General features: G+C 39.7%; 2 protein-coding genes across 4 annotated transcripts; both read left to right on the top strand.

The window, feature by feature from the left end:
* The first annotated feature begins 7,714 nt into the window (after positions 1-7,714).
* Positions 7,715-10,817, top strand: LOC122883369 (cytosolic sulfotransferase 3-like). Its single transcript, XM_044211941.1, has 8 exons — positions 7,715-8,189; positions 8,722-8,860; positions 8,980-9,108; positions 9,455-9,585; positions 9,819-9,945; positions 10,051-10,148; positions 10,292-10,466; positions 10,564-10,817. Exons 1-8 carry the CDS (start codon positions 8,124-8,126, stop codon positions 10,668-10,670), a joined length of 972 nt encoding a protein of 323 aa, XP_044067876.1. The 5' UTR covers positions 7,715-8,123; the 3' UTR covers positions 10,671-10,817.
* A 4,725-nt stretch (positions 10,818-15,542) lies between these two features.
* LOC122883367 (cytosolic sulfotransferase 3-like) lies at positions 15,543-25,498 on the top strand. Of its 3 annotated transcripts, none has more exons than XM_044211937.1 (10): positions 15,543-15,994; positions 19,618-19,708; positions 21,145-21,231; positions 21,731-21,869; positions 21,989-22,117; positions 23,039-23,169; positions 23,476-23,527; positions 23,633-23,730; positions 23,876-24,050; positions 24,148-25,498. In XM_044211937.1, the coding sequence occupies exons 3-10, from the start codon at positions 21,166-21,168 to the stop codon at positions 24,258-24,260; spliced, it is 903 nt and encodes a 300-aa protein (XP_044067872.1). In that variant the 5' UTR covers positions 15,543-15,994; positions 19,618-19,708; positions 21,145-21,165; the 3' UTR covers positions 24,261-25,498. The 3 variants fall into 3 exon arrangements, with proteins under 3 accessions (XP_044067872.1, XP_044067871.1, XP_044067873.1); XM_044211936.1 differs by having other exon boundaries at positions 15,788-15,994; positions 23,401-23,527; XM_044211938.1 differs by having other exon boundaries at positions 15,789-15,994; positions 21,145-21,691; positions 21,798-21,869; positions 23,401-23,527.
* Positions 25,499-25,981: the final 483 nt, after the last annotated feature.

The following is a 25,981-nucleotide window of genomic DNA, read 5'->3' as shown; positions in this document are numbered from 1 at the left end:
ACCAGGGGTACTTCTGCAGTTACCAGGGGGTACATGGAAAAAATGTGCTAATTAAAAAAAATAGAAATTATGATTTGATAATATATATATCCACATATTTGTGTTTAGGAGAAAAATCAACACACAAGTAAGATTACAAATTTGTGTGATGTTGCTCTTTAGATTTAGATTCAACTTTATTGTTATTACACATGTACAAGTACAAGGCAAATAAATGCAGTTTAAGTCTAACCAGAAGTGCAATAAGCAAGTGCAGGATATAAAGTGTGTGCATAAATACAGGATAGAGCAGTATTATGAAAATATTTTACAAGTGGTACTATGGACATTATATACAGATGGCATTACTATATAAACAGAAGTATTCTGATGGATATGTACAATAATGAATTGAACTGGGCAGAACAGTAGTGCAATGGATATAAAGTACTGCAAATTATGGACAGAAATAACAGTGCAGTAGATGAGTTATTGCAGTATTCAGTACATAGTACTGGAGTGCAAATGATGCAATGTATGTATAAATAAATAGTCCGGTTCAGTAGGAGTTCAGTAGGAAGACAGCTCTGGGGGAAAAAAGCTGTTTCTCAGTCTGCCGGAAGACAGGGGAGAAAACAGTCTCTGGGCTTGGTGAGAAGAGTCCTTAAGAATGATGCGGGCTCGACACTGAAAACGCTGAAATAGCACAACAAAATAGGAGAATTAAATGTGGACTCTTAAACATCAGATCTCTGTCATCTAAAGCTGTACTAGTGAACGATTTAATATCAGAGTATCATATTGACTTATTTTGTCTTACTGAAACCTGGCTGTGTCATGAAGAATGTGTTAGCCTAAATGAATCCACTCCACCCAGTCATATTAATAATCACATTCCTCGAGGCACCGGCCGAGGAGGTGGAGTTGCAGCCATCTTCGACTCAAGCCTATTAATCAACCCTAAACTAAATTATAATTCATTCGAAAGCCTTGTTCTTAGTCTTTCACACCCGACCTAGAAAACACGACAGCCAATTCTATTTGTTATAGTAAACCGTGCTCCTGGTCCTTATTCTGAATTTTTGTCTGAATTCTCAGAGTTTCTATCAAGTTTAGTCCTTAAAACAGATAAAGTAATTATTGTAGGTGATTTCAATATTCATGTGGATGTTGAACATGATAGCCTTAGTACTGCGTTTATCTCATTATTAGATTTGTTTGGCTTTTGTCAGAGTGTACATGGAGCCACTCTCTGTTTTAACCACACCCTCGACCTTGTTCTGGTATATGGCATTGAAATTGAACATTTAATAGTCTTTTCACAGAATCCTTCTTTATCGGACCATTATTTAATAACTTTTGAACTGCTATTACTGGACTACACGCCATTAGGCAAAAACTCCTACTCTAGATGTCTATCTGATATTGCTGTGGCTAGATTCAAAGAAGCGATCCCATCTGCATTTAATTCAATGTTATGTCTCAATATAACAGAGGACTCCTATGCAAATCGCAGCCCTTCTCAAACTGACCATCTAGTTGATAGTGCTGCAGGCTCACTCACGAACAACACTCGATTCCATTGCTCCTCTAAAAAAGAAGATAATAAAATAAAGAAGGTTAGCTCCATGGTATAGGAGGTATATAAGGAAATGCCGTTCCAACAACCTGGAAGAATCTCGTTTAGTCTGGCAAGATAGTCTTAAAACATATAGGAAAGCCCTCCGTAATGCCAGAGCAGCTTACTACTCATCATTAGTAGAGGAAAATAAAAACAACCCCAGGTTTCTTTTCAGTAGCTGCCTTCAACCGGTACCGATTTATCTTCAAACACAGGAACCTTGGAAACAGCTGTAGAGCCTGATGTGTGTTTTGGCTGCTTTGCTCCTGTCAACCTTCTTCAGCTGACTTCAAAGATAAATTCATCTAAGCCATCAACCTGTCTCTTAGACCCCATTCCAACTAGGCTGCTTCAAGACGTTTTACTCTTAGTTAGCACCTCTTTACTGGATATGATCAATCTGTCTTTATTAACAGGCTAGGTACCACAATCCTTTAAAGTAGCTGTAATTAAACCGCTTCTTAAAAAGCCCACTCTTGATCCAGGGGTTTTAGCCAACTATAGACCTACAGTATATCTAACCTTCCCTTTCTTTCTAAGATCCTTGAGAAAGCAGTTGCCAATCAGTTGTGTGACTTTCTAAATAACAATAGTTTATTTGAGGATTTTCAGTCAGGATTTAGAGTGCATCATAGCACAGAGACAGCACTGGTGAAAATTACAAATGACCTTTTAATTGCATCAGACAATGGACTTATCTCTGTACTTGTCTTGTTAGATCTTAGTGCTGCGTTCGACACCATTGACCATCACATCCTATTACAGAGACTGGAACATGTAATTGGCATTAAAGGAGCCGCACTAAGCTGGTTTAAATCCTATCTATCAGATCGATCTCAGTTTGTACATGTTAACGGTGAGTCCTCCATGCACGCCAAAGTTAGTCACGGAGTTCCACAAGGTTCTGTGCTTGGACGGATTCTATTCACCTTATATATGCTTCCTCTAGGCAATTTTATTAGGAAACACTCCATAAACGTTCATTGTTATGCAGATGATACCCAAGTATATCTATCAGGACATAAAAACCTGGATGACCTGCAACTTTCTAATGTTAAACTTCGGACAAAACTTAAAAATTATTGTACTTGGCCCCAAACACCTCCGAGACACATTATCTAAAGATATAGTTACTCTAGATGGCATTGCCCTGGCCTCCAGGACCACCGTAAGGAACCTCTGAGTTATCTTTGATCAGGATTTATCCTTTAACTCCCACATGAAACAAACTTCTAGGACTGCCTTTTTTCACCTACGTAACATTGCAAAAATCAGGCATCATCCTGTCTCAAAATGATGCTTAAAAATTAATGCATGCATTTGTTACTTCTAGGTTGGACTATTGCAATTCCTTATTATCAGGCTGCCCGAATAAGTCCCTTAAGACTCTCTAGTCGATTCAGAATGCTGTGGTATGTGTAGTGACAAGAACTATGAAAAGAGATCATATATCTCCAATATTAGCTTTTCTGCACTGGCTCCTGTAAAATCCAGAATAGAATTTAAAATCCTTGGTGGCAAGGCTTGGGGTGGATGAGATCCGTCCTGAGTATCTTAAGTCTCTGGATGTTGTGGGACTGTCTTGGCTGACACGTCTCTGCAACATCGCGTGGCGGTCTGGGACAGTGCCTCTGTACTGGCAGACCGGGGTGGTGGTCCCTCTGTATAAGAAGGGGACCGGAGGGTGTGTTCCAATCACAGAGGATCACACTTCTCAGCCTCCCGGTAAGGTCTATTCCAGGGTACTGGAGAGGAGAAGTCGTCCGATAGTCGAACCTCGGATTCAGGAGGAGCAGAGTGGTTTCGTCCCGGTCGTGGAACACTGGACCAGCTCTATACTCTCCATCGGGTGCTCGAGGGTTCATGGGAGTTTGCCCAACCAGTCCACATGTGCTTTGTGGATCTGGAGAAGGCATTCGACCGTGTGCCCTGGGGCGCTTTGTGGGAGTGCTCTGGGAGTATGGGGTCCGGGGCCCTTTGCTAAGGGCTGTCCGGTCCCTGTATAACGGAGCAGGAGCTGTGTTCGCATTGCCGGCAGTAAGTCAGACCTGTTCCCGGTGCATGTTGGACTCCGCCAGGGCTGCCCTTTGTCACCGGTTCTGTTCATAATTTATATGGACAGAATTTCTAGGCGCAGTCAGGGGCCGGAGGGTGTCGGTTTGGGAACCACAGGATCTCATCTCTGCTGTTTGCAGATGATGTCGTTCTGATGGCTTCTTCAAACCAGGACCTGCAGCATGCACTGGGACGGTTTGCAGCCGAGTGTGAAGCAGCTGGGATGAGAATCAGCTCTTCCAAATCTGAGGCCATGGTTCTTGACCGGAAAAAGGTGGTTTGCTCTCTTCGCGTGGGTGGGAGTCCTTGCCCCAAGTGGAGGAGTTTAAGTATCTCGGGGTCTTGTTCACGAGTGAGGGACGGATGGGCGTGAGATTGACAGGCGGATCGGTGCAGCGTCTGCAGTGATGCGGGCGCTGTATCGGACCGTTGTGGCAAAGAAGGAGCTGAGTCGAAAGACAAAGCTCTCGATTTACCGGTCAATCTACGCTCCTGCCCTCACCTATGGTCATGAGCTTTGGGTAGTGACCGAAAGGACAAGATCGCGGATACAAGCGGCGAAATGGGCTTCCTCCGCCGAGTGGCTGGGCGCTCCCTTAGAGATAGGGTGAGGAGCTCAGTCACACGGGGAGCTCGGAGTAGAGCCGCTGCTCCTCCACGTCGAGAGGAGCCAGCTGAGGTGGCTAGGGCATCTGATCCGGATGCCTCCTGGACGCCTCCCTCGGGGGAGGTGTTCTGGGCATGTCCCACCGGGGGCGGCCCGGGGAAGACCCAGGACACGCTGGAGGGACTATGTCTCTCGGCTGGCCTGGGAGCGCCTCGGGATCCCCGGAGGAGCTGGAGGAAGTGTCTGGGGCGAAGGAAGTCTGGGAGTCTCTGCTTAGACTGCTGCCCCGCGACCCGGCCCGGATAAGCGGAAGAAGATGGATGGATGGATGGATGGATGGAATTTAAAATCCTTCTCCTCACCAACAAAGCCCTTAACGGTCAGGCACTATTGTATCTTAAAGAGCTCATAATACCTTATTACCCCAGTATAACATTGTGCTCCCAGAATGCAGGGTTACTTGTGGCTCCTAGAGTCTCCAAAAGTAGAATGGGAGCCAGAGCCTTCAGCTATCAAGCTCCTCTCCTGTCGAATCAGATCTCAATGTGGGTTCGGGAGGCAGACACCATCTCCACATTTAAGAGTAGGCTTAAGACTGTCCTCTTTGATAAAGCTTATAGTTAGGGTTGGCTTCGGTGAGCCCTGAACAATCCCTTAGTTATGCTGCTATAGGTCTAGACTGCCGGGAGACTTCCCATGATGCACCTCTTTCCTTTCTCCTTCTCTCCCTCTCCATCTGTATACATTTTTATCCCATTACTGTATGTTACTAACTCGACATCTTCTCTCTCCCGTAGTTCTGTGCTTTCTCGTTTCTCTCCTCTTTCCTTCTGTCACTTTCAGCAGGTATTTCTGCCTCTGGAGCTGCAGAGACTGGATCTGTGGTTGTGGGCCACCTACTGCCCGCGTGTTCCTGCTCGACAACTGCTACTACAGTTGTTGTTATTGGCTCTGTTACTAATACTGTCATTATTATTCCTGTAGCTGTCATTCCTATTATTATTAATTTATTAATATTAATACTACAATTACAATCTACTATTTAAAAAAATTCTAGGTGGTATTTGCATTGTGCCTCCTCTCGCCTGAGCGTCAAGGCGCTATGAAAGAGTCGCTGGAGATACACATGGCCAGGTTCCCTCAGGCAAATTCATTAAAAAGCTGATATTGTTGTCAAACATGCAGTAGTGATATACAGTAAGTCCATGTCATTGTGGCATTCTAGTAACATGACACTCTTCCGAATCAGGAGTGGATGAGCTGAAGAAGTTAACCACCTCTCCACGCATGATCAAGGCACACCTGCAAGTCCAGTTTAATCCCAAATCCTTCTGGGAACAGAACTCAGTAATAAAACTCACGCATTTTAAATGGAAGTCTGGAGACATTGACTTGCAAAAGTATTCATACCCCTTGAACTTTTCCACATTTTCCCACGATACAACCGTAAATGTATTTTATTGGGATTTCATGTGATAGACCAACACAAAGTGGTGCATAATTGTGAAGTGGAAGGAAAATTATACATGTTTTTCAAATTTTTTACAAATAAAACTCTGAAAAGTGTGGCGTGCAAAGTATTCAGCCCCCTGAGTCAATACTTAGAGACGTAGAACCACCTTTCGCTGCAATTACAGCTGCAATTTTTATGGTATGTCTCTACCAGCTTTACACATATAGAGACTGAAATTTTTGCCCATTCTTCTTTGCAAAATAACTCAACTCAGTCAGATTGGATGGAGAGCGTCTGTGAACAGCAATTTTCAAGTCTTACCACAGATTCTCAGTGGGATTCTAACACATGGATATGCTTTGATCTAAACCATTCCATTGTCGCTCTAGCTATATGTTTAAGGTAATATTCCTCCTGGAAGGAGAACCTCCACCCCAGTCTCAAGTCTTTTGCTGACTATAACAGGTTTTCTTCCAAGATTGCCCTGTATTTGGCTCCATCCATCTTCCCATCAACTCTGTCCAGCTTCCCTGTCCCTTACACTGACTTTGTGTTCACTTGGTGAATGAATGCCTGTGGTCCTGGCTTGTTTCACTGCAGCAACCTCTCTTAGCATGAGTTTGTATTGAATTACAGGTACGCTCTCTCTGCTGCTAAAGCAGCACATTTCTCTCACTTAATCAGTAACAATAAACACAATCCTAAATGTCTTTTTGACACTATAGCTGAATTTACTCCAATGCAGCCATCTGTTAATCTCTGCCCATTGTCTCCACTACCTTTAAGACTGCTGTGAAACCACACCTTGATCCAGGGTCTCTTAATAATTATTGGCCAGTCTCTAACCTTCTATTCTTCAAAAGTACTAGAAAGAGTTGTGTCTCAGCAACTTCCGGCCCACATATTTAACAGTAATCTTTTTTTAACCTTTTCAATCCGTGTTCAGGGCCTGTCACTCCACTGAAACTGCACTTAATAAAGTGGTGAATGATCTATGGATTGGGATTCCACTTCAGTGCTTCTATTAATGGATGTCAGTGCGGCTTTAAAAATTAAAAATCATTGTATACTCCTAGACCAACTGGAAAATCAATTTGGTGTCTCTGGCCTGGCTTTCGTGTGGTTAAAATCTTACTTATTTAAAAGAACACAGAGTTTCCTATAACAATATTACATCAACATTTTCTGATGTGTAATATCTCAGTGCCTCAGGACTCTGTTCTTGGCCCTCTGCTCTTCTCTCTTTATATTTCACTAAATTATTCACATGCGGTGGGTAATGTCACAAAAAGCCTACTCATAAAATGCACCAACTTCTCCGATACCAAATCTCAATCTCAAATAACTCCTTCATGCATGTCTGTAATGTTAGTTACAAACATGTTTTAAAAAGAGATGAAGTTATATCTGCCTAGTCAGGCTACTAGAAAATCTCACTTGGATTTTCATTTAACTTATAGCAGTTTTTTACACAGGAGATAGACCTTCTGTTACCCTCGCATTCTGCATCAAAAGGAGTTAAATTAACCGTAAAAGTAGAATATTATTTGCTTTTATACTTTAGTGGCAGAAAAGGAAATTACCTCACATCTGGGGACACTAAAGAAAGTGACACACCTCATGTCTTAGGACCCTACTTGCTTCCCATTGGGTCGCAGACCTGGGGTTCCCAGACATAAGGTCCGCAGTTGGACAGACCAACTGCAAAATCAATTTGGTGTCTCTGGCTCGGCTTTCGTGTGGTTAAAATCTTACTTATCTAAAAGAACACAGTGTTTCCTATAACAATATTACATCAACATTTTCTGATGTGTAATATCTCAGTGCCTCAGGACTCTGTTCTTGGCCCTCTGCTCTTCTCTCTTTATATTTCACTAAATTATACACATGGAATTAATTTCCACTTTGATGACCCTGACCCCTGCGGTGGGTAATGTCACAGAAAGCCTACTCATAAAATGCACCAACTTCACCGATACCAAATCTCAATCTCAAATAACTCCTTCATGCTCAGAATAAAAAAAGTTAACGGTATGGTTACTTCATTGACAAACATAATTTTCACCTCATACAACAAGCTAATGTTTAACTCTTTAATTATTTTTTCACACCCAGACGTGAGGTCCGCAGTTAGATACTTGGCAATTATCATTGAAGTGATTGGGCACCGTCTTTGAGGCCAGTATCCAATTCCTATAATACATCCATGCAGTAGACCTTTTTCATAGCAGACATTTTGACTTGTCAAAGCAGGTAAAACACAGGTGTAAATAATAACATTAATGATGGCAAGTGTCCCAGTAAGCTGTATCATTGAGTGTGTATATTTAACCTGATGGTCACAAAAGCATGGTAACATACAGCATGTTTTCTGCCTCTAAAAACAGGAGGATAGAGGTTAAGGGCCCATGAAACCCAAAAGGACAGTGAGGGGCTGGACTGTCAAATCACATCTGGTCACAGCAGAGACAGAGGTGGGTTTGCAATGAAAGGGGAGGATGGATAAGGATTTACTATTAACACAACTGAAGAAACACACTATAAGAGAAAAATACAACCAAGAAACTGCAGTTTGAGGACATATTGAACTACCTGGACAGGGTATGTATCCAGTTAACTGGGTTTTCAAATTTCATTTCTATAATGTACTGTTTTTCAAAATATGTTTACTTTCCAGTAGGGTTCAGTATTTGTTTAAAATGCGACATGGAGCTAATTTCTCTGTCTCCTATATTTAGGATACCTTGTAGAATCGAAGTATTAACTTCGAAGAATAGAAGTTATTTTCTGAGACGCTCAGAAAACTCAAAGTTAATTGAACCAACTATGAATAATATTGCTTCTATCCATTTTTATAGCTCTTTCTTTCCCAGGTCCTTTTGGACATTGGACTCTCTTTTTTTAAGATGACTTGTAGAAGACAATCTGACTTCAGTTTGATTACTGTAACACAATGATCATATGTTTTGTATGTTTTGAATCTTTTCTTTTTTTTTTTAAAAAAAGATGGATTTACCTTCTCGACCAGAAGTGTTTGATTTCCATGGAGTCTCAATGACCCACTATTTCACAGACAACTGGGAGAATATCCAAAACTTTCAGGCCAGGCCAGACGATATACTTATCGCAACATACCCCAAAGCAGGTCAGTCCACAAACATGAACAGGATGTGTTTTGCTTCATACTGTAGCTCTGGAATAGATGTGTGTATGGAGGTAAGGGGTTTGGATTATCTTATTTATTTTCCTCTGTCTTTCGTTTAGGAACCACCTGGGTCTCCAACATTCTTGACCAGCTGTATTTTGATCAGACATCTCCAGAGCGTCAGACATCCATTCCTCTCTATGCGAGAGTACCCGACTTGGAGATCACCATCCCTTCTCTGCAGCCAGGTTGAATTTACAATCACATATTCACTATATTTCATATGTCACAAACATGCAAAAACTTTGTTTTATTTAACCTTCACTGTACCATGATCATGAATTTATGCTTTTTGCTTAAATTGGTAACCTAATGATATTTAATAATTTTATTATTTTGCACTGAATCACATGTCATTGTGTTGTGTCATATAAGGTGTGTGTCAGGGAGTGTGCAATTACCTTGTTAATGTATTTGACGCATTTATCCTCATTGTATCTGAAAGGTTCATGAGCCTTTAATAAGTATCTTGTTTTTACTCAGACACAACACTGTAGGATTCACTGACATGTAAACTGTTTTAATAATGTACAGGATCAGGGCCTTTTTCAACCGCATATAAAGGAACAGACATGGTGGACAAGCTCCCCACCTCTCCTCGACTCATTAAGACTCATCTTCCAGTCCAGTTTGTGCCAAAGTCCTTTTGGGAGCAAAAGTGCAGGGTATGTTCAATAATTACATAATGAGGCTACCCATTGCCAGTTTTTTAAACCTTTATTTAGAAAGGGAAGCTTTGCTGAGAGCATGCGGGGCAACAAGGTTAAACTGTGAAATCTGAGGGATGCCTACCTCCAGTTACTAATACAAATGATTTGTGATCAGTTGTTCATTAAAACAAATTATATGATGTTTCATGTGATGCTTGTCTTCAGATAATATTTTATTTCTTGTGTAGATAGTCTACGTGGCCCGCAATGCCAAAGACAACGTGGTCTCTTATTTTCACTTTGATCGCATGCTGTTTCTCCAGCCAGAGCCTGGAGACTGGAGCAGCTACCTCCTCAGATTCATGGAGGGAAAGAGTATGTATGAAACACTATAATAAAGTTGTTTTCAGTGGTACAGAGATGCACAGATTTCTCCTGAACACTACTGAAGTGCTTTCATGTATTGTCCTGTGGCCTCAGTGGTGTTTGGATCCTGGTATGACCACGTGAACGGTTGGTGGAAAAAGAAGCAGACTTATTCAAAACTCCATTACATGTTCTACGAAGATCTGATTGAGGTAATTTATTTGTTTTTGCGGGTTGTATTTGTGTGTGTGCTTTTTGTGTAATGTAGAGTTCTCATACTATTCAGGTAATTTTTCCAAACTGCTGCTGTACGTGGTAATAGTGCAATATTTTAGATTTGACCACATGTTTCCAGGATACTGGACGGGAAATAGACAGACTTTGCTGCTTTCTTGGTTTGTCTCCTTCAATCGAGGAGAAAGAAAGAATTACAGGCAGAGTGCAGTTCGATTGTATGAAAAGGGACAACATGGTCAACCATTCAACATTCCCAGGAATGGATTTCAAAATGTCTTCCTTCATGAGGAAAGGTACAGTGATGAATAACAAACAATACATGTGAAATGAAACAAAATCAGATCTCCTCCTTCAGCTAAAATATCTGACTGTTTCTGTGTGGTTCTGCAGGGAAGGTTGGTGACTGGAAGAACCATTTCACTGTGGCCCAGAGTGAACAGTTTGATGAAGACTACAAGAAAATGATGAAGAATCCTACACTACAGTTTCAGTACTGAAATTTAGAGGCCTGGCCCGGCTGTGCATAACCAAGAGTCCTGAACTGATATAATATATAATAATACATAATAATGTTGATGTAACTGAGTCCAATGTTAAATCTTTATTGACAAGAATATTGTCTCAGTGCGGGACATTTTTCCTTATCACTATAAGGAAAAATGTCCCAAGACTGTCGACTGATGATAAAAATCATCAAAAAATTGCACACAGAATAAGTAGCAAAAATCAAAGCTATGTTTAAGAATCTGAATTATTTTACTAGTTAAAGGAGATTAATTAGATGGAAGTGTATTTACTTAATTTACATTTATGTTGTACATCACATTTGCACTCACTAACAGTCTCTTGGAAAAATATCAGTGTATATTAAAAGACTGATTAAAAAAGATGAGATTCCTCCTGTGCACTGAATCATACTAGTGATGTCTTTCATGCAGGTTCATGCACAGCTTTTCACTGAGGTAGTTCACTCAGGTGTTACAAATCAGTCCCAGCAGGGGCACAAGAGAGCTGAGGATTAATGTGTTGCCCATAAAAACAAAAAAATGATTGATGACAGATTTGTTTGTGTGTTTTTGTGCATTTCTTATATTTCAGTCAGGGACACTTATGTAGTGAGAGCTAACCGCCCAAAACAAAATGACTGCTCCTGCTTAATAAGTATTAGAAGTCCTTGACAAAGTTACAGTGAGGAAGAGGAGGTACTGAGACACATTGTGCCAAAATATACAGCAAACAGAGAAGGAGTAACTATTGTGTGTGCCATTCTAGGGTCTGCTTAGGTCTGGAAAGTAAGGCAAGTACCATTTCATGTGTTTGAATTGTTAAAAGTGCCTGTTTCTCTTATCAAGAAAGTCATGTGAGAAACAACATAGCTCGCACTACTAGATGTTGATAACTGCATTGTAGATCTCTTTTCACCATATATTTTTTATTGAAGCACTGTTAGTGTTCATAGTATTGGACAGTACAAATAGATAGCTTCAATAAAGAAATCATGCAGTGGACCAATAGTCCTTTAAGGGCTCAGAGATGTCATTAAAATAAAAATTGGTTTGGACTTTCTCCAGAACAGCAATGAAGGTGGGCCACTTTTTTTTACAGTCCCCCTCCACTCAAAAATGTGTTTGCTTATTGTTATTTCCCTTTGATGTTTGACCTTCACTGTGCAGAATGACGTGTGTGCAGAGTTTGTTTTCATCTGTTGAAAAGGGAATGTTTCTCTGTGCTCACCCTAAATCTGAGTTTAACATGAGGATGTTCAAGCATGATTTTATGACTAGTTTGGAGCCAATCCTTGTCCAGTTTGTAACTTACACAAGTGTGGTGTGGAAACTTGATGCATCCAGTGCACATACACTGAGAATGAACTTTACAGTGATCTTGTTCAGTAGCTGAACTTCTGAAATGAAAAAGATTTGCATATTTGTAGATTCTGGATTTTTCAATGAGGGAATAGATGTAATTTTAACAAGGTTAATTAACTTTCTTGTAGAAAAAAACACATCATACACAAATTATTATTCAAGTATTTTTATGTGTCCTTAAACATTTCTGGAGGATCTTTAAATTCTTTAAATTTGTACTTCAGGGATACCATTAATATTTCAAGATGTTTTTTCCAATTCTGGAGTAAAATTCTCTTTGTTGTAATATGGCTATAAGCAATAAACCTTTGTAGAAGTATCCTCAGTGTGGTCAGTGAATCTGATGTCCCAAAAATAATCAGCATGTTGTCTTTAGCAGTGATTCCCAACCAGGGGTACTTCTGCAGTTACCAGGGGGTACATGGAAAAAATGTGCTAATTAAAAAAAATAGAAATTATGATTTGATAATATATATATCCACATATTTGTGTTTAGGAGAAAAATCAACACACAAGTAAGATTACAAATTTGTGTGATGTTGCTCTTTAGATTTAGATTCAACTTTATTGTTATTACACATGTACAAGTACAAGGCAAATAAATGCAGTTTAAGTCTAACCAGAAGTGCAATAAGCAAGTGCAGGATATAAAGTGTGTGCATAAATACAGGATAGAGCAGTATTATGAAAATATTTTACAAGTGGTACTATGGACATTATATACAGATGGCATTACTATAAACAGAAGTATTCTGATGGATATGTACAATAATGAATTGAACTGGGCAGAACAGTAGTGCAATGGATATAAAGTACTGCAAATTATGGACAGAAATAACAGTGCAGTAGATGAGTTATTGCAGTATTCAGTACATAGTACTGGAGTGCAAATGATGCAATGTATGTATAAATAAATAGTCCGGTAGTGCAAATGAACATGTGGTACATGTAGCAAAAACAATATAGCAGCATTTAAGTTAAGGTATATGAGGGGACAGTAGAATCAGCAGGGGGCAGAGTTCAGTAGGAAGACAGCTCTGGGGAAAAAAAGCTGTTTCTCAGTCTGCTGGTCCTTGTCTGAAGGCACCTGAGGCGCCTGCTGGAAGGCAGGGGAGAAAACAGTCTCTGGGCTTGGTGAGAAGAATCCTTAAGAATGCTGCGGGCTCGACGCAGACAGCGTTTCCTCTGGATGTCCTCAATGGCTGGAAGTGGAGTCCCTGTGATGCGCTGGGCAGTTTTCACCACCCGCTCCAGTGCCTTGCGCCCTGCAGCAGAGCATTTCCCATACCAGACTGTGACACAGTTGGTTAGGATGCTCTCTACTGTGCAGCGATGGAAGTTCACCAGGATAGATGAGGACAGTCGGTTCTTCTTCAAGGAGGTGTTGGTGGTCCAGGACAGGTTCTCCGAAATATGGGTCCCTAGGAACTTGAAGCTGGAGACACGCTCAACAGCCATCCCGTTAATGCGGCCATGTGTGCCTCCTTCCTTTGTCTTGGAGGTGTTAAGGAGCAAGTTATTGTCTGTGCACCATGTGGCCGGGTGCTGGACCTCCTCCCTGTAGGCAGCCTCATCGCTGTTGCTGATGAGACCAATCACCGTAGTATCGTCTGCAAACTTGATGATGGCGTTAGATCCATACGCAGGCCTGCAGTCGAGTGTCACAATACCTTACCAACTTTGGTAGTCTGCACAAGACATGCCTCAGTTTTCCACCAACCTGAGTCAGTTGTAAGTTGATAAAGACTGCAGAAAGAATAGTTAGAAAAATGTAAACAAAAAGCTAAAAGTAAAGATACTGTAAATGGTTGAAACAACCAGTTTCTGTCACTCCAAATGGCAGTTGTACAAATTCAAACATGGCCAAAACTACAAAAAACCCCACCATTGAACAATACCATAAAGCCATCCCATCTATCAAAGGGGTGTAATTAAGGGGTACTTAGGCCCATCTGATAGGGCTGTGGGGATACATCGGACAAAAAAGCTTGGGAACCACTGGTCTATAGTACCTACCACCAAAAAACAATGAATAAATGCCTTTTTAAATGACTTGGGAATTGGAACAGTTTTAAGATGACTATACTCCTTACATAAAATAACAGTCTGACTGAATCTGATTCATTTGGAGAAACTTCTGTTTATTAAAAGAACCACTTGTGCCACTATCACAGATAGAGCTGCCACCTCAGCCTACACAATGAAAAACCATTCTTCCAGACAAGTATAAAAAAAAAAATCTGTAATCTTTGGTCATCCGATTACAAAAGTAATCGGATTACTTTTATAACTTTCTTACTCTGGTAATCAGATAACATTTGTAATATATTTATTTTTAAATTAAATTCATTTTTTAAACTGTTTTACTTTTGTAATCTGATTACTTTGGTGATTGATTACATTGTAATTACTTTTTAGTCTGATTACTTTGGTAGTTGCATTACTTTAGTAATGGATTACTCCTGTAATCTGATTACATCTGTAATATATATTACTTTTTCACATTAAATTCATTTCTCTTTTCTTTTTTATGAAGTAACATTTTTTTTACTTTTTAATTGGATTACTTTTGTAATCGGAAAGCATAACATTCTTATCTTGTGCTCTGGCGTGCTGGGGTAAGCGTATTGTGTCGGGAATAGGAGAAAAAATGGCGGAAATGGAGTCAGAGGAGGAATCGGAGTGCAAAATTGGAAACGAGGACTCGAGAGGATTTTAAAATGAAAAGAAAAGGAAGAAGAGCAGTTCAAGTGAATCGAATCAGACAATGAAGAAAGAGGAGAAGTATCTTGTTAGGATGGTAGCTGTGACACAAACAGACGGCATTTTCAAGGATCCACATGAGGTTGGAAAGTTTGTAGGAGGAAAGCTCGGAGATGTAAGATTGGTCAGGATAACAAGAAGTGGGATGGTTATCACCGACTGTGCATCAAAGCGTCAGAGAGAAAGCCCTGAAGATTCGTGCATTTAGAGATTATAGCAGTGTGAATTGCTTCCCACTTGGAGGAGAAATAGAGTAAAGATAGATAGAATAGAGTCATTTTTGGGAGGTTAAAGATGTATGTGAGGCAAGAAGGCTGACAAGATTCAGAAATAGGCAGAAGGAGGACAGTAACTCAATGTGGTTGACTTTTGAGGGGGAATTACCAGAGAGAGTGTACCTAGATTATGTGTGTTACAGGGTGAGGCCATATGAGAGAGCTCCTCTCAGATCCTTCTGCTGTCAGGAATATGGACATGTTGCTTCAGTATGTAGAGGAGGCAGAAGATGAGGGAGATGTGGGAAGGACAACTGTAATGTGGAGAAGTGCAAAGTGGAGAAAGAGCAAGCAAAGTGCCTGCGCTGCGAAGGAAACCACCATACGGGATCAGCACAGTGTCGAAAAAGAATTAAGGAAATAAAAATGAATAAGATCAGAGAAGAAAAGGGATTGTCATATGCTGAAGCTGCTAAGAGTATGGAGAGAAACAGTGAAATGGTGGCAGTGCAAAAGGAAAAGGAGCAGAAAGGAAATGGAGATGATCAGAGCATCAGTATGGACAAGAAACGATTTCTGGCATTTACTGCCATGGTTATAAATTGTGCGGCTGAATTAAAGGGGAAGTCAGAAAGGATTAAGATGGTGCTGGATGCTGCAAGAAGGTTCTTGAATGTTGTGGACATATCTGGAGAGGATCTGGATGTTACATTGAGGGAAGGAGTTGCACCAACTCAGACAATGGGGTCTTGGTTATAGAATGGACTATGGCATGGGATCACTTTGGGTGGACACTGTAAATAGTTTTCACAGTGAAGCTGTTAAAATCCAGTAGGTAGCGGTAATGCACAATTATGGATGCCAACCGCCATAAAACTCAACAGAAGAAGAAGAAGAAAAAGCAGCAGCAGCAGCAGCAGCAGCGGTGTTTGTGTTTCATTAGTAGCGTAATTCTGCTGCTTTAGCCCATCACAGGTAATTTTGTTCGATTCTTCATTATAGTGACTAACTATCTGCTATAAATTGAAACGTACACTAGTTCTACTCAAGCACTCATAGCTCTCTCCTTCTTTTAATGACTTTCTCGCTAATCCCACAGTTTACACGTTATTCATTTTTGCTAGCTACCGTTCTTTAGCTTAGCAGCTAGTGATGGCTTCTCTCTCTCTCCTGCTCTCTCTTGTTCGGTGTATCAAATGTTTAGCTATTCTTCTGCCTCCTTTAGTGATAATGGTACATAAATGTAGTTTATTTGTAGCATTAGAGGCGAGGCTTAGTGAATTGGAAATGCAGTTCCACGCCATGGGAACGCAATCATTACCTGCTGTAGTTAGCCAGCCCCCAGTAGCCGGTGCGAACCGACCAGAGGTAGCTCCTGTTAGCCGGGAAACCAGGGAGGCTGGCTGACTGTCCGAAGGAGGCATAGCCCTAAGCAGAAGCCCACGGTTCACCACCAACCTGTTCACGTTTCTAACAAGTTCTCCCCATTCAGCGACACACCCACTGAGAAACCAACTCTGACTATTGGCAGCTCTATTTTCAGAAACGTGAAGTTAGCGACACCAGCGCCCATAGTCAAATGTATTCCTGTGGGCTTTGTAGATAATTGGCGGACTTTTTGGGGAAGATCCGGTCTTATTAGGAGAGACGGTATTCATCCCACTTTGGATGGAGCAGCGCTCATAGCCAGAAATCTGACCGGGTTTATTAGTGGACCTAAACCATGACAACTTGTTGTAGTAGAAGTTGAGACCAGGAGGCAGAGTTGCAGTCCTTCACGCTTCTCTGCGCTTCCAGAGCAGTTACCCACCCAAAACTCCTTAGAGACGGTGTCTGCCCCCCGACCACTTAAATTAATAAAATCTAAAGTTAACAGAAGAGGAGTTATAAATAAAAACCTAAACAAAAACGCTGAAATAGCACAACAAAATAGGAGAATTAAATGTGGACTCTTAAACATCAGATCTCTGTCATCTAAAGCTGTACTAGTGAACGATTTAATATCAGAGTATCATATTGACTTATTTTGTCTTACTGAAACCTGGCTGTGTCATGAAGAATGTGTTAGCCTAAATGAATCCACTCCACCCAGTTATATTAATAATCACATTCCTCGAGGCACCGGCGGAGGAGGTGGAGTTGCAGCCATCTTCGACTCAAGCCTATTAATCAACCCTAAACTAAATTATAATTCATTCGAAAGCCTTGTTCTTAGTCTTTCACACCCGACTTAGAAAACACAACAGCCAATTCTATTTGTTATAGTAAACCGTGCTCCTGGTCCTTATTCTGAATTTTTGTCTGAATTCTCAGAGTTTCTATCAAGTTTAGTCCTTAAAACAGATAAAGTAATTATTGTAGGTGATTTCAATATTCATGTGGATGTTGAACATGATAGCCTTAGTACTGCGTTTATCTCATTATTAGATTTGTTTGGCTTTTGTCAGAGTGTACATGGAGCCACTCTCTGTTTTAACCACACCCTCGACCTTGTTCTGGTATATGGCATTGAAATTGAACATTTAATAGTCTTTTCACAGAATCCTTCTTTATCGGACCATTATTTAATAACTTTTGAACTGCTATTACTGGACTACACGCCATTAGGCAAAAACTCCTACTCTAGATGTCTATCTGATATTGCTGTGGCTAGATTCAAAGAAGCGATCCCATCTGCATTTAATTCAATGTTATGTCTCAATATAACAGAGGACTCCTATGCAAATCGCAGCCCTTCTCAAACTGACCATCTAGTTGATAGTGCTGCAGGCTCACTGCGAACAACACTCGATTCCATTGCTCCTCTAAAAAAGAAGATAATAAAATAAAGAAGGTTAGCTCCATGGTATAGGAGGTATATAAGGAAATGCCGTTCCAACAACCTGGAAGAATCTCGTTTAGTCTGGCAAGATAGTCTTAAAACATATAGGAAAGCCCTCCGTAATGCCAGAGCAGCTTACTACTCATCATTAGTAGAGGAAAATAAAAACAACCCCAGGTTTCTTTTCAGTAGCTGCCTTCAACCGGTACCGATTTATCTTCAAACACAGGAACCTTGAAAACAGCTGTAGAGCCTGATGTGTGTTTTGGCTGCTTTGCTCCTGTCAACCTTCTTCAGCTGACTTCAAAGATAAATTCATCTAAGCCATCAACCTGTCTCTTAGACCCCATTCCAACTAGGCTGCTTCAAGACGTTTTACTCTTAGTTAGCACCTCTTTACTGGATATGATCAATCTGTCTTTATTAACAGGCTAGGTACCACAATCCTATAAAGTAGCTGTAATTAAACCGCTTCTTAAAAAGCCCACTCTTGATCCAGGGGTTTTAGCCAACTATAGACCTACAGTATATCTAACCTTCCCCTTTCTTTCTAAGATCCTTGAGAAAGCAGTTGCCAATCAGTTGTGTGACTTTCTAAATAACAATAGTTTATTTGAGGATTTTCAGTCAGGATTTAGAGTGCATCATAGCACAGAGACAGCACTGGTGAAAATTACAAATGACCTTTTAATTGCATCAGACAATGGACTTATCTCTGTACTTGTCTTGTTAGATCTTAGTGCTGCGTTCGACACCATTGACCATCACATCCTATTACAGAGACTGGAACATGTAATTGGCATTAAAGGAGCCGCACTAAGCTGGTTTAAATCCTATCTATCAGATCGATCTCAGTTTGTACATGTTAACGGTGAGTCCTCCATGCACGCCAAAGTTAGTCACGGAGTTCCACAAGGTTCTGTGCTTGGACGGATTCTATTCACCTTATATATGCTTCCTCTAGGCAATTTTATTAGGAAACACTCCATAAACGTTCATTGTTATGCAGATGATACCCAATTATATCTATCAGGACATAAAAACCTGGATGACCTGCAACTTTCTAATGTTAAACTTCGGACAAAACTTAAAAATTATTGTACTTGGCCCCAAACACCTCCGAGACACATTATCTAAAGATATAGTTACTCTAGATGGCATTGCCCTGGCCTCCAGCACCACCGTAAGGAACCTCTGAGTTATCTTTGATCAGGATTTATCCTTTAACTCCCACATGAAACAAACTTCTAGGACTGCCTTTTTTCACCTACGTAACATTGCAAAAATCAGGCATCATCCTGTCTCAAAATGATGCTTAAAAATTAATGCATGCATTTGTTACTTCTAGGTTGGACTATTGCAATTCCTTATTATCAGGCTGCCCGAATAAGTCCCTTAAGACTCTCTAGTCGATTCAGAATGCTGTGGTATGTGTAGTGACAAGAACTATGAAAAGAGATCATATATCTCCAATATTAGCTTTTCTGCACTGGCTCCCTGTAAAATCCAGAATAGAATTTATCTTCTCCTCACCTACAAAGGCACTATTGTATCTTAAAGAGCTCATAATACCTTATTACCCCACTAGAACACTGCACTCCCAGAATGCAGGGTTACTTTTGGCTTTTGTTCCTGCTCGACAACTGCTAATACAGTTGTTGTTATTGGCTCTGTTACTAATACTGTCATTATTATTCCTGTAGCTGTCATTCCTATTATTATTAATTTATTAATATTAATTCTACAATTACAATCTACTATTTAAAAAAAAATCTAGGTGGTATTTGCATTGTGCCTCCCTCTCACCTGAACGTCAAGACCCTATGAAGGAGTCGCTCCTGGAGATACACATGGCCAGGTTCCCTCAGGCAAGTTCATTAAAAAGCTGATATTGTTGTCAAACATGCAGTAGTGATATACATGTCATGCTTTGATCTAAACCATTCCATTGTAGCTCTAGCTATATGTTTAAGGTAATTGTCCTCCTGGAAGGAGAACCTCCACCCCAGTCTCAAGTCTTTTGCTGACTATAACAGGTTTTCTTCCAAGATTGCCCTGTATTTGGCTCCATCCATCTTCCCATCAACTCTGTCCAGCTTCCCTGTCCCTTACATTGACTTTGTGTTCACTTGGTGAATGAATGCCTGTGGTCCTGGCTTGTTTCACTGCAGCAACCTCTCTTAGCACGAGTTTGTATTGAATTACAGGTACGCTCTCTCTGCTGCTAAAGCAGCACATTTCTCTCACTTAATCAGTAACAATAAACACAATCCTAAATGTCTTTTTGACACTATAGCTGAATTTACTCCAATGCAGCCATCTGCTACTCTCTGCCCATTGTCTCCACTACCTTTAAGACTGCTGTGAAACCACACCTTGATCCAGGGTCTCTTAATAATTATCGGCCAGTCTCTAACCTTCTATTCTTCAAAAGTACTAGAAAGAGTTGTGTCTCAGCAACTTCCGGCCCACATATTTAACAGTAATCTTTTTTTAACCTTTTCAATCCGTGTTCAGGGCCTGTCACTCCACTGAAACTGCACTTAATAAAGTGGTGAATGATCTATGGATTGGGATTCCACTTCAGTGCTTCTATTAATGGATGTCAGTGCGGCTTTAAAAATTGTAAATCATTGTATACTCCTAGACCAACTGGAAAATCAATTTGGTGTCTCTGGCCTGGCTTTCATGTGGTTAAAATTTTACTTATCTAAAAGAACACAGAGTTTCCTATAACAATATTACATCAACATTTTCTGATGTGTAATATCTCAGTGCCTCAGGACTCTGTTCTTGGCCCTCTGCTCTTCTCTCTTTATATTTCATTAAATTATTCACATGCGGTGGGTAATGTCACAGAAAGCCTACTCATAAAATGCACCAACTTCACCGATACCAAATCTCAATCTCATATAACTCCTTCATGCTCAGAATAAAAAAAGTTAACGGTATGGTTACTTCATTGACAAACATCATTTTCACCTCATACAACAAGCTAATGTTTAACTCTTTAATTATTTTTTCACATCCAGACGTGAGGTCCGCAGTTAGATACTTGGCAATTATCATTGAAGTGATTGGGCACCAACTTTGAGGCCAGTATCCAATTCCTATAATACATCCATGCAGTAGACCTTTTTCATAGCAGACATTTTGACTTGTCAAAGCAGGTAAAACACAGGTGTAAATAATAACATTAATGATGGCAAGTGTCCCAGTAAGCTGTATCATTGAGTGTGTATATTTAACCTGATGGTCACAAAAGCATGGTAACATACAGCATGTTTTCTGCCTCTAAAAACAGGAGGATAGAGGTTAAGGGCCCATGAAACCCAAAAGGACAGTGAGGGGCTGGACTGTCAAATCACATCTGGTCACAGCAGAGACAGAGGTGGGTTTGCAATGAAAGGGGAGGATGGATAAGGATTTACTATTAACACAACTGAAGAAACACACTATAAGAGAAAAATACAACCAAGAAACAGCAGTCTTAGGACATACTGAACTACCTGGACAGGGTATGTATCCAGTTAACTGGGTTTTCAAATTTCATTTCTATAATGTACTGTTTTTCAAAATATGTTTACTTTCCAGTAGGGTTCAGTATTTGTTTAATATGCAACATGGATCTAATTTTCCTCCTTTATTTAGGATACCTTGTAGAAGCCTTGTAAGTTACAGTATTTTCTGAGACACTCTAAAAGTTAATTGAACCAACTATGAATAATATTGTTGTATGCCTGTTTTTCTCCCAGTTCCTTTTGGACATTGGACTCTCCTTTTTTCAAGATGACTTGTAGAAGACAATCTGACTTCAGTTTGATTACTGTAACACAATGATCATATGTTTTGTATGTTTTGAATCTTTTTTTTTTTTTAAAAAAAAAAAGATGGATTTACCTTCTCGACCAGAAGTGTTTGATTTCCATGGAGTCTCAATGACCCACTATTTCACAGACAACTGGGAGAACATCCAAAACTTTCAGGCCAGGCCAGACGATATACTTATCGCAACATACCCCAAAGCAGGTCAGTCCACAAACATGAACAGGATGTGTTTTGCTTCATACTGTAGCTCTGGAATAGATGTGTGTATGGAGGTAAGGGGTTTGGATTATCTTATTTATTTTCCTCCGTCTTTCGTTTAGGAACCACCTGGGTCTCCAACATCCTTGACCAGCTGTATTTTGGTCAGACATCTCCAGAGCGTCAGACATCCATTCCTCTCTATGCGAGAGTGCCTAACTTGGAGATCACCATCCCTTCTCTGCAGCCAGGTTGAATTTACAATCACATATTCACTATATTTCATATGTCACAAACTTGCAAAAACGTTGTTTTATTTCTGCTTCTTCCTTAAATCGGTAACCTAAATATTTGGCACTGAATCACATGTCATTGTGTGATTGAGAAATTTCTTGGCATTAAAACAGTGATGGATTCAAAATGATATATTCTTGGTGTAAACTCCTTGTCTGGCAAAATGACTAAATATCAATATAATATATGCTGTATGTTGCACGCCTTTTAGTGCATGCTTGGCTTGATGTTCATCCACCTACGTTATTGATGGTGTATGATAAATTACTATTAATTAACGTTAACGTTAGATGCGTTTGTAAAAGAGTGGTCACTCGTGTATTTTGGCTATGAGTGGCCAGCAATAATAAGTGGATTGAGCTTCATTTTCTCACTAAGCATTTTCTGTTACTGTGAATTTCTCCCCCTTGTTTTTTTGTTTTGTTTTGCACAATGCTGGGACAACAGTATAATAAAGGTGTGTATTTAATTTGACCATATATGTACATTGCTCTTCTGGCATGTTATGTTTTGTTGTTTCAGAATAAAAAAAGAAAACAACTACTGATAGTAATGCATTTTCATAGTTTTCTTTTATTGTCATTTTCTTTCCAGCCAGTCTTGTCCCTTACTGACATTTAACCTTCAGTGTACCATGATCATGAATTTCTGCTTTTTGCTTAAATCAGTTACCTAAATATTTTGCACTGAATCACTGTCATTGTGTTGTGTCATAGCAGGTGTGTGTCAGGGAGTGTGCAATTACCTTGTTAATGTATTTGGTGCATTTATCCTCATTGTATCTGAAAGGTTCATGAGCCTTTAATAAGTATCTTGTTTTTACTCAGACACAACACTGTAGGATTCACTGACATGTAAACTGTTTTAATAATGTACAGGATCAGGGCCTTTTTCAACCGCATATAAAGGAACAGACATGGTGGACAAGCTCCCCACCTCTCCTCGACTCATTAAGACTCATCTTCCAGTCCAGTTTGTGCCAAAGTCCTTTTGGGAGCAAAAGTGCAGGGTATGTTCAATAATTACATAATGAGGCTACCCATTGCCAGTTTTTAAACCTTTATTTAGAAAGGGAAGCTTTGCTGAGAGCATGCGGGGCAACAAGGTTAAACTGTGAAATCTGAGGATGCCTACCTCCAGTTACTAATACAAATGATTTGTGATCAGTTGTTCATTAAAACAAATTATATGATGTTTTATGTGATGCTTGTCTTCAGATAATATTTTTTTTCTTGTGTAGATAGTCTACGTGGCCCGCAATGCCAAAGACAACGTGGTCTCTTATTTTCACTTTGATCGCATGCTGTTTCTCCAGCCAGAGCCTGGAGACTGGAGCAGCTACCTCCTCAGATTCATGGAGGGAAAGAGTATGTATGAAACACTATAATAAAGTTGTTTTCAGTGGTACAGAGATGCACAGATTTCTCCTGAACACTACTGAAGTGCTTTCATGTATTGTCCTGTGGCCTCAGTGGTGTTTGGATCCTGGTATGACCACGTGAACGGCTGGTGGAAAAAGAAGCAGACTTATTCAAAACTCCATTACATGTTCTACGAAGATCTGATTGAGGTAATTTATTTGTTTTTGCGGGTTGTATTTGTGTGTGTGTGCTTTTTGTGTAATGTAGAGTTCTCATACTATTCAGGTAATTTTTCCAAACTGCTGCTGTACGTGGTAATAGTGCAATATTTTAGATTTGACCACATGTTTCCAGGATACTGGACGGGAAATAGACAGACTTTGCTGCTTTCTTGGTTTGTCTCCTTCAATCGAGGAGAAAGAAAGAATTACAGGCAGAGTGCAGTTCGATTGTATGAAAAGGGACAACATGGTCAACTATTCAACATTCCCAGCAATGGATTTAAAAATGTCTTCCTTCATGAGGAAAGGTACAGTGATGAATAACAAACAATACATGTGAAATGAAACAAAATCAGATCTCCTCCTTCAGCTAAAATATCTGACTGTTTCTGTATGGTTCTGCAGGGAAGGTTGGTGACTGGAAGAACCATTTCACTGTGGCCCAGAGTGAACAGTTTGATGAAGACTACAAGAAAATGATGAAGAATCCTACACTACAGTTTCGTACTGAAATTTAGAGGCCTGGCCCGGCTGTGCATAACCAAGAGTCCTGAACTGATATAATATATAATAATACATAATAATGTTGATGTAACTGAGTCCAATGTTAAATCTTTATTGACAAGAATATTGTCTCAGTGTGGGACATTTTTCCTTATCACTATAAGGAAAAATGTCCTGCACTGTCGACTGATGTTAAAAAAATCATCAACAAATAGCATTATTAAGTATTAGAAGTCCTTGACAAAGTTACAGTGAGGAAGAGGAGGTACTGAGACACATTGTGCCAAAATATACAGCAAACAGAGAAGGAGTAACTATTGTGTGTGCCATTCTAGGGTCTGCTTAGGTCTGGAAAGTAAGGCAAGTACCATTTCATGTGTTTGAATTGTTAAAAGTGCCTGTTTCTCTTATCAAGAAAGTCATGTGAGAAACAACATAGCTCGCACTACTAGATGTTGATAACTGCATTGTAGATCTCTTTTCACCATATATTTTTTATTGAAGCACTGTTAGTGTTCATAGTATTGGACAGTACAAATAGATAGCTTCAATAAAGAAATCATGCAGTGGGCCAATAGTCCTTTAAGGGCTCAGAGATGTCATTAAAATAAAAATTGGTTTGGACTTTCTCCAGAACAGCAATGAAGGTGGGCCACTTTTTTTTACAGTCCCCCTCCACTCAAAAATGTGTTTGCTTATTGTTATTTCACTTTGATGTTTGACCTTCACTGTGCAGAATGACGTGTGTGCAGAGTTTGTTTTCATCTGTTGAAAAGGGAATGTTTCTCTGTGCTCACCCTAAATCTGAGTTTAACATGAGGATGTTCAAGCATGATTTTATGACTAGTTTGGAGCCAATCCTTGTCCAGTTTGTAACTTACACAAGTGTGGTGTGGAAACTTGATGCATCCAGTGCACATACACTGAGAATGAACTTTACAGTGATCTTGTTCAGTAGCTGAACTTCTGAAATGAAAAAGATTTGCATATTTGTAGATTCTGGATTTTTCAATGAGGGAATAGATGTAATTTTAACAAGGTTAATTAACTTTCTTGTAGAAAAAAACACATCATACACAAATTATTATTCAAGTATTTTTATGTGTCCTTAAACATTACTGGAGGGGATCTTTAAATTCTTTAAATTTGTACTTCAGGGATACCATTAATATTTCAAGATGTTTTTTCCAATTCTGGAGTAAAATTCTCTTTGTTGTAATATGGCTATAAGCAATAAACCTTTGTAGAAGTATCCTCAGTGTGGTCAGTGAATCTGATGTCCCAAAAATAATCAGCATGTTGTCTTTAGCAGTGATTCCCAACCAGGGGTACTTCTGCAGTTACCAGGGGGTACATGGAAAAAATGTGCTAATTAAAAAAAATAGAAATTATGATTTGATAATATATATATCCACATATTTGTGTTTAGGAGAAAAATCAACACACAAGTAAGATTACAAATTTGTGTGATGTTGCTCTTTAGATTTAGATTCAACTTTATTGTTATTACACATGTACAAGTACAAGGCAAATAAATGCAGTTTAAGTCTAACCAGAAGTGCAATAAGCAAGTGCAGGATATAAAGTGTGTGCATAAATACAGGATAGAGCAGTATTATGAAAATATTTTACAAGTGGTACTATGGACATTATATACAGATGGCATTACTATAAACAGAAGTATTCTGATGGATATGTACAATAATGAATTGAACTGGGCAGAACAGTAGTGCAA

This window comes from Siniperca chuatsi, linkage group LG10, assembly GCF_020085105.1.
Source record: "Siniperca chuatsi isolate FFG_IHB_CAS linkage group LG10, ASM2008510v1, whole genome shotgun sequence".
Lineage (NCBI taxonomy): Eukaryota > Metazoa > Chordata > Actinopteri > Centrarchiformes > Sinipercidae > Siniperca > Siniperca chuatsi.
The sequence above is the reverse complement of the archived record's forward strand: the minus strand, read 5'-3'. Positions and strand labels throughout refer to the sequence as shown.

Bases quoted from the DNA above. Each gene is read 5' to 3' on its own strand.
- LOC122883369 (XM_044211941.1), top strand. From the start codon at position 8,124: ATGAAACCCAAAAGGACAGTGAGGGGCTGGACTGTCAAATCACATCTG. The intron at 8,861-8,979 runs GTCAGTCCACAA...TCTTTCGTTTAG, and splicing joins CGCAACATACCCCAAAGCAG to GAACCACCTGGGTCTCCAAC. The intron at 10,149-10,291 runs GTAATTTATTTG...ACATGTTTCCAG, and splicing joins TCTACGAAGATCTGATTGAG to GATACTGGACGGGAAATAGA.
- LOC122883367 (XM_044211936.1), top strand. From the start codon at position 21,166: ATGAAACCCAAAAGGACAGTGAGGGGCTGGACTGTCAAATCACATCTG. The intron at 21,870-21,988 runs GTCAGTCCACAA...TCTTTCGTTTAG, and splicing joins CGCAACATACCCCAAAGCAG to GAACCACCTGGGTCTCCAAC. The intron at 22,118-23,038 runs GTTGAATTTACA...AATAATGTACAG, and splicing joins CATCCCTTCTCTGCAGCCAG to GATCAGGGCCTTTTTCAACC.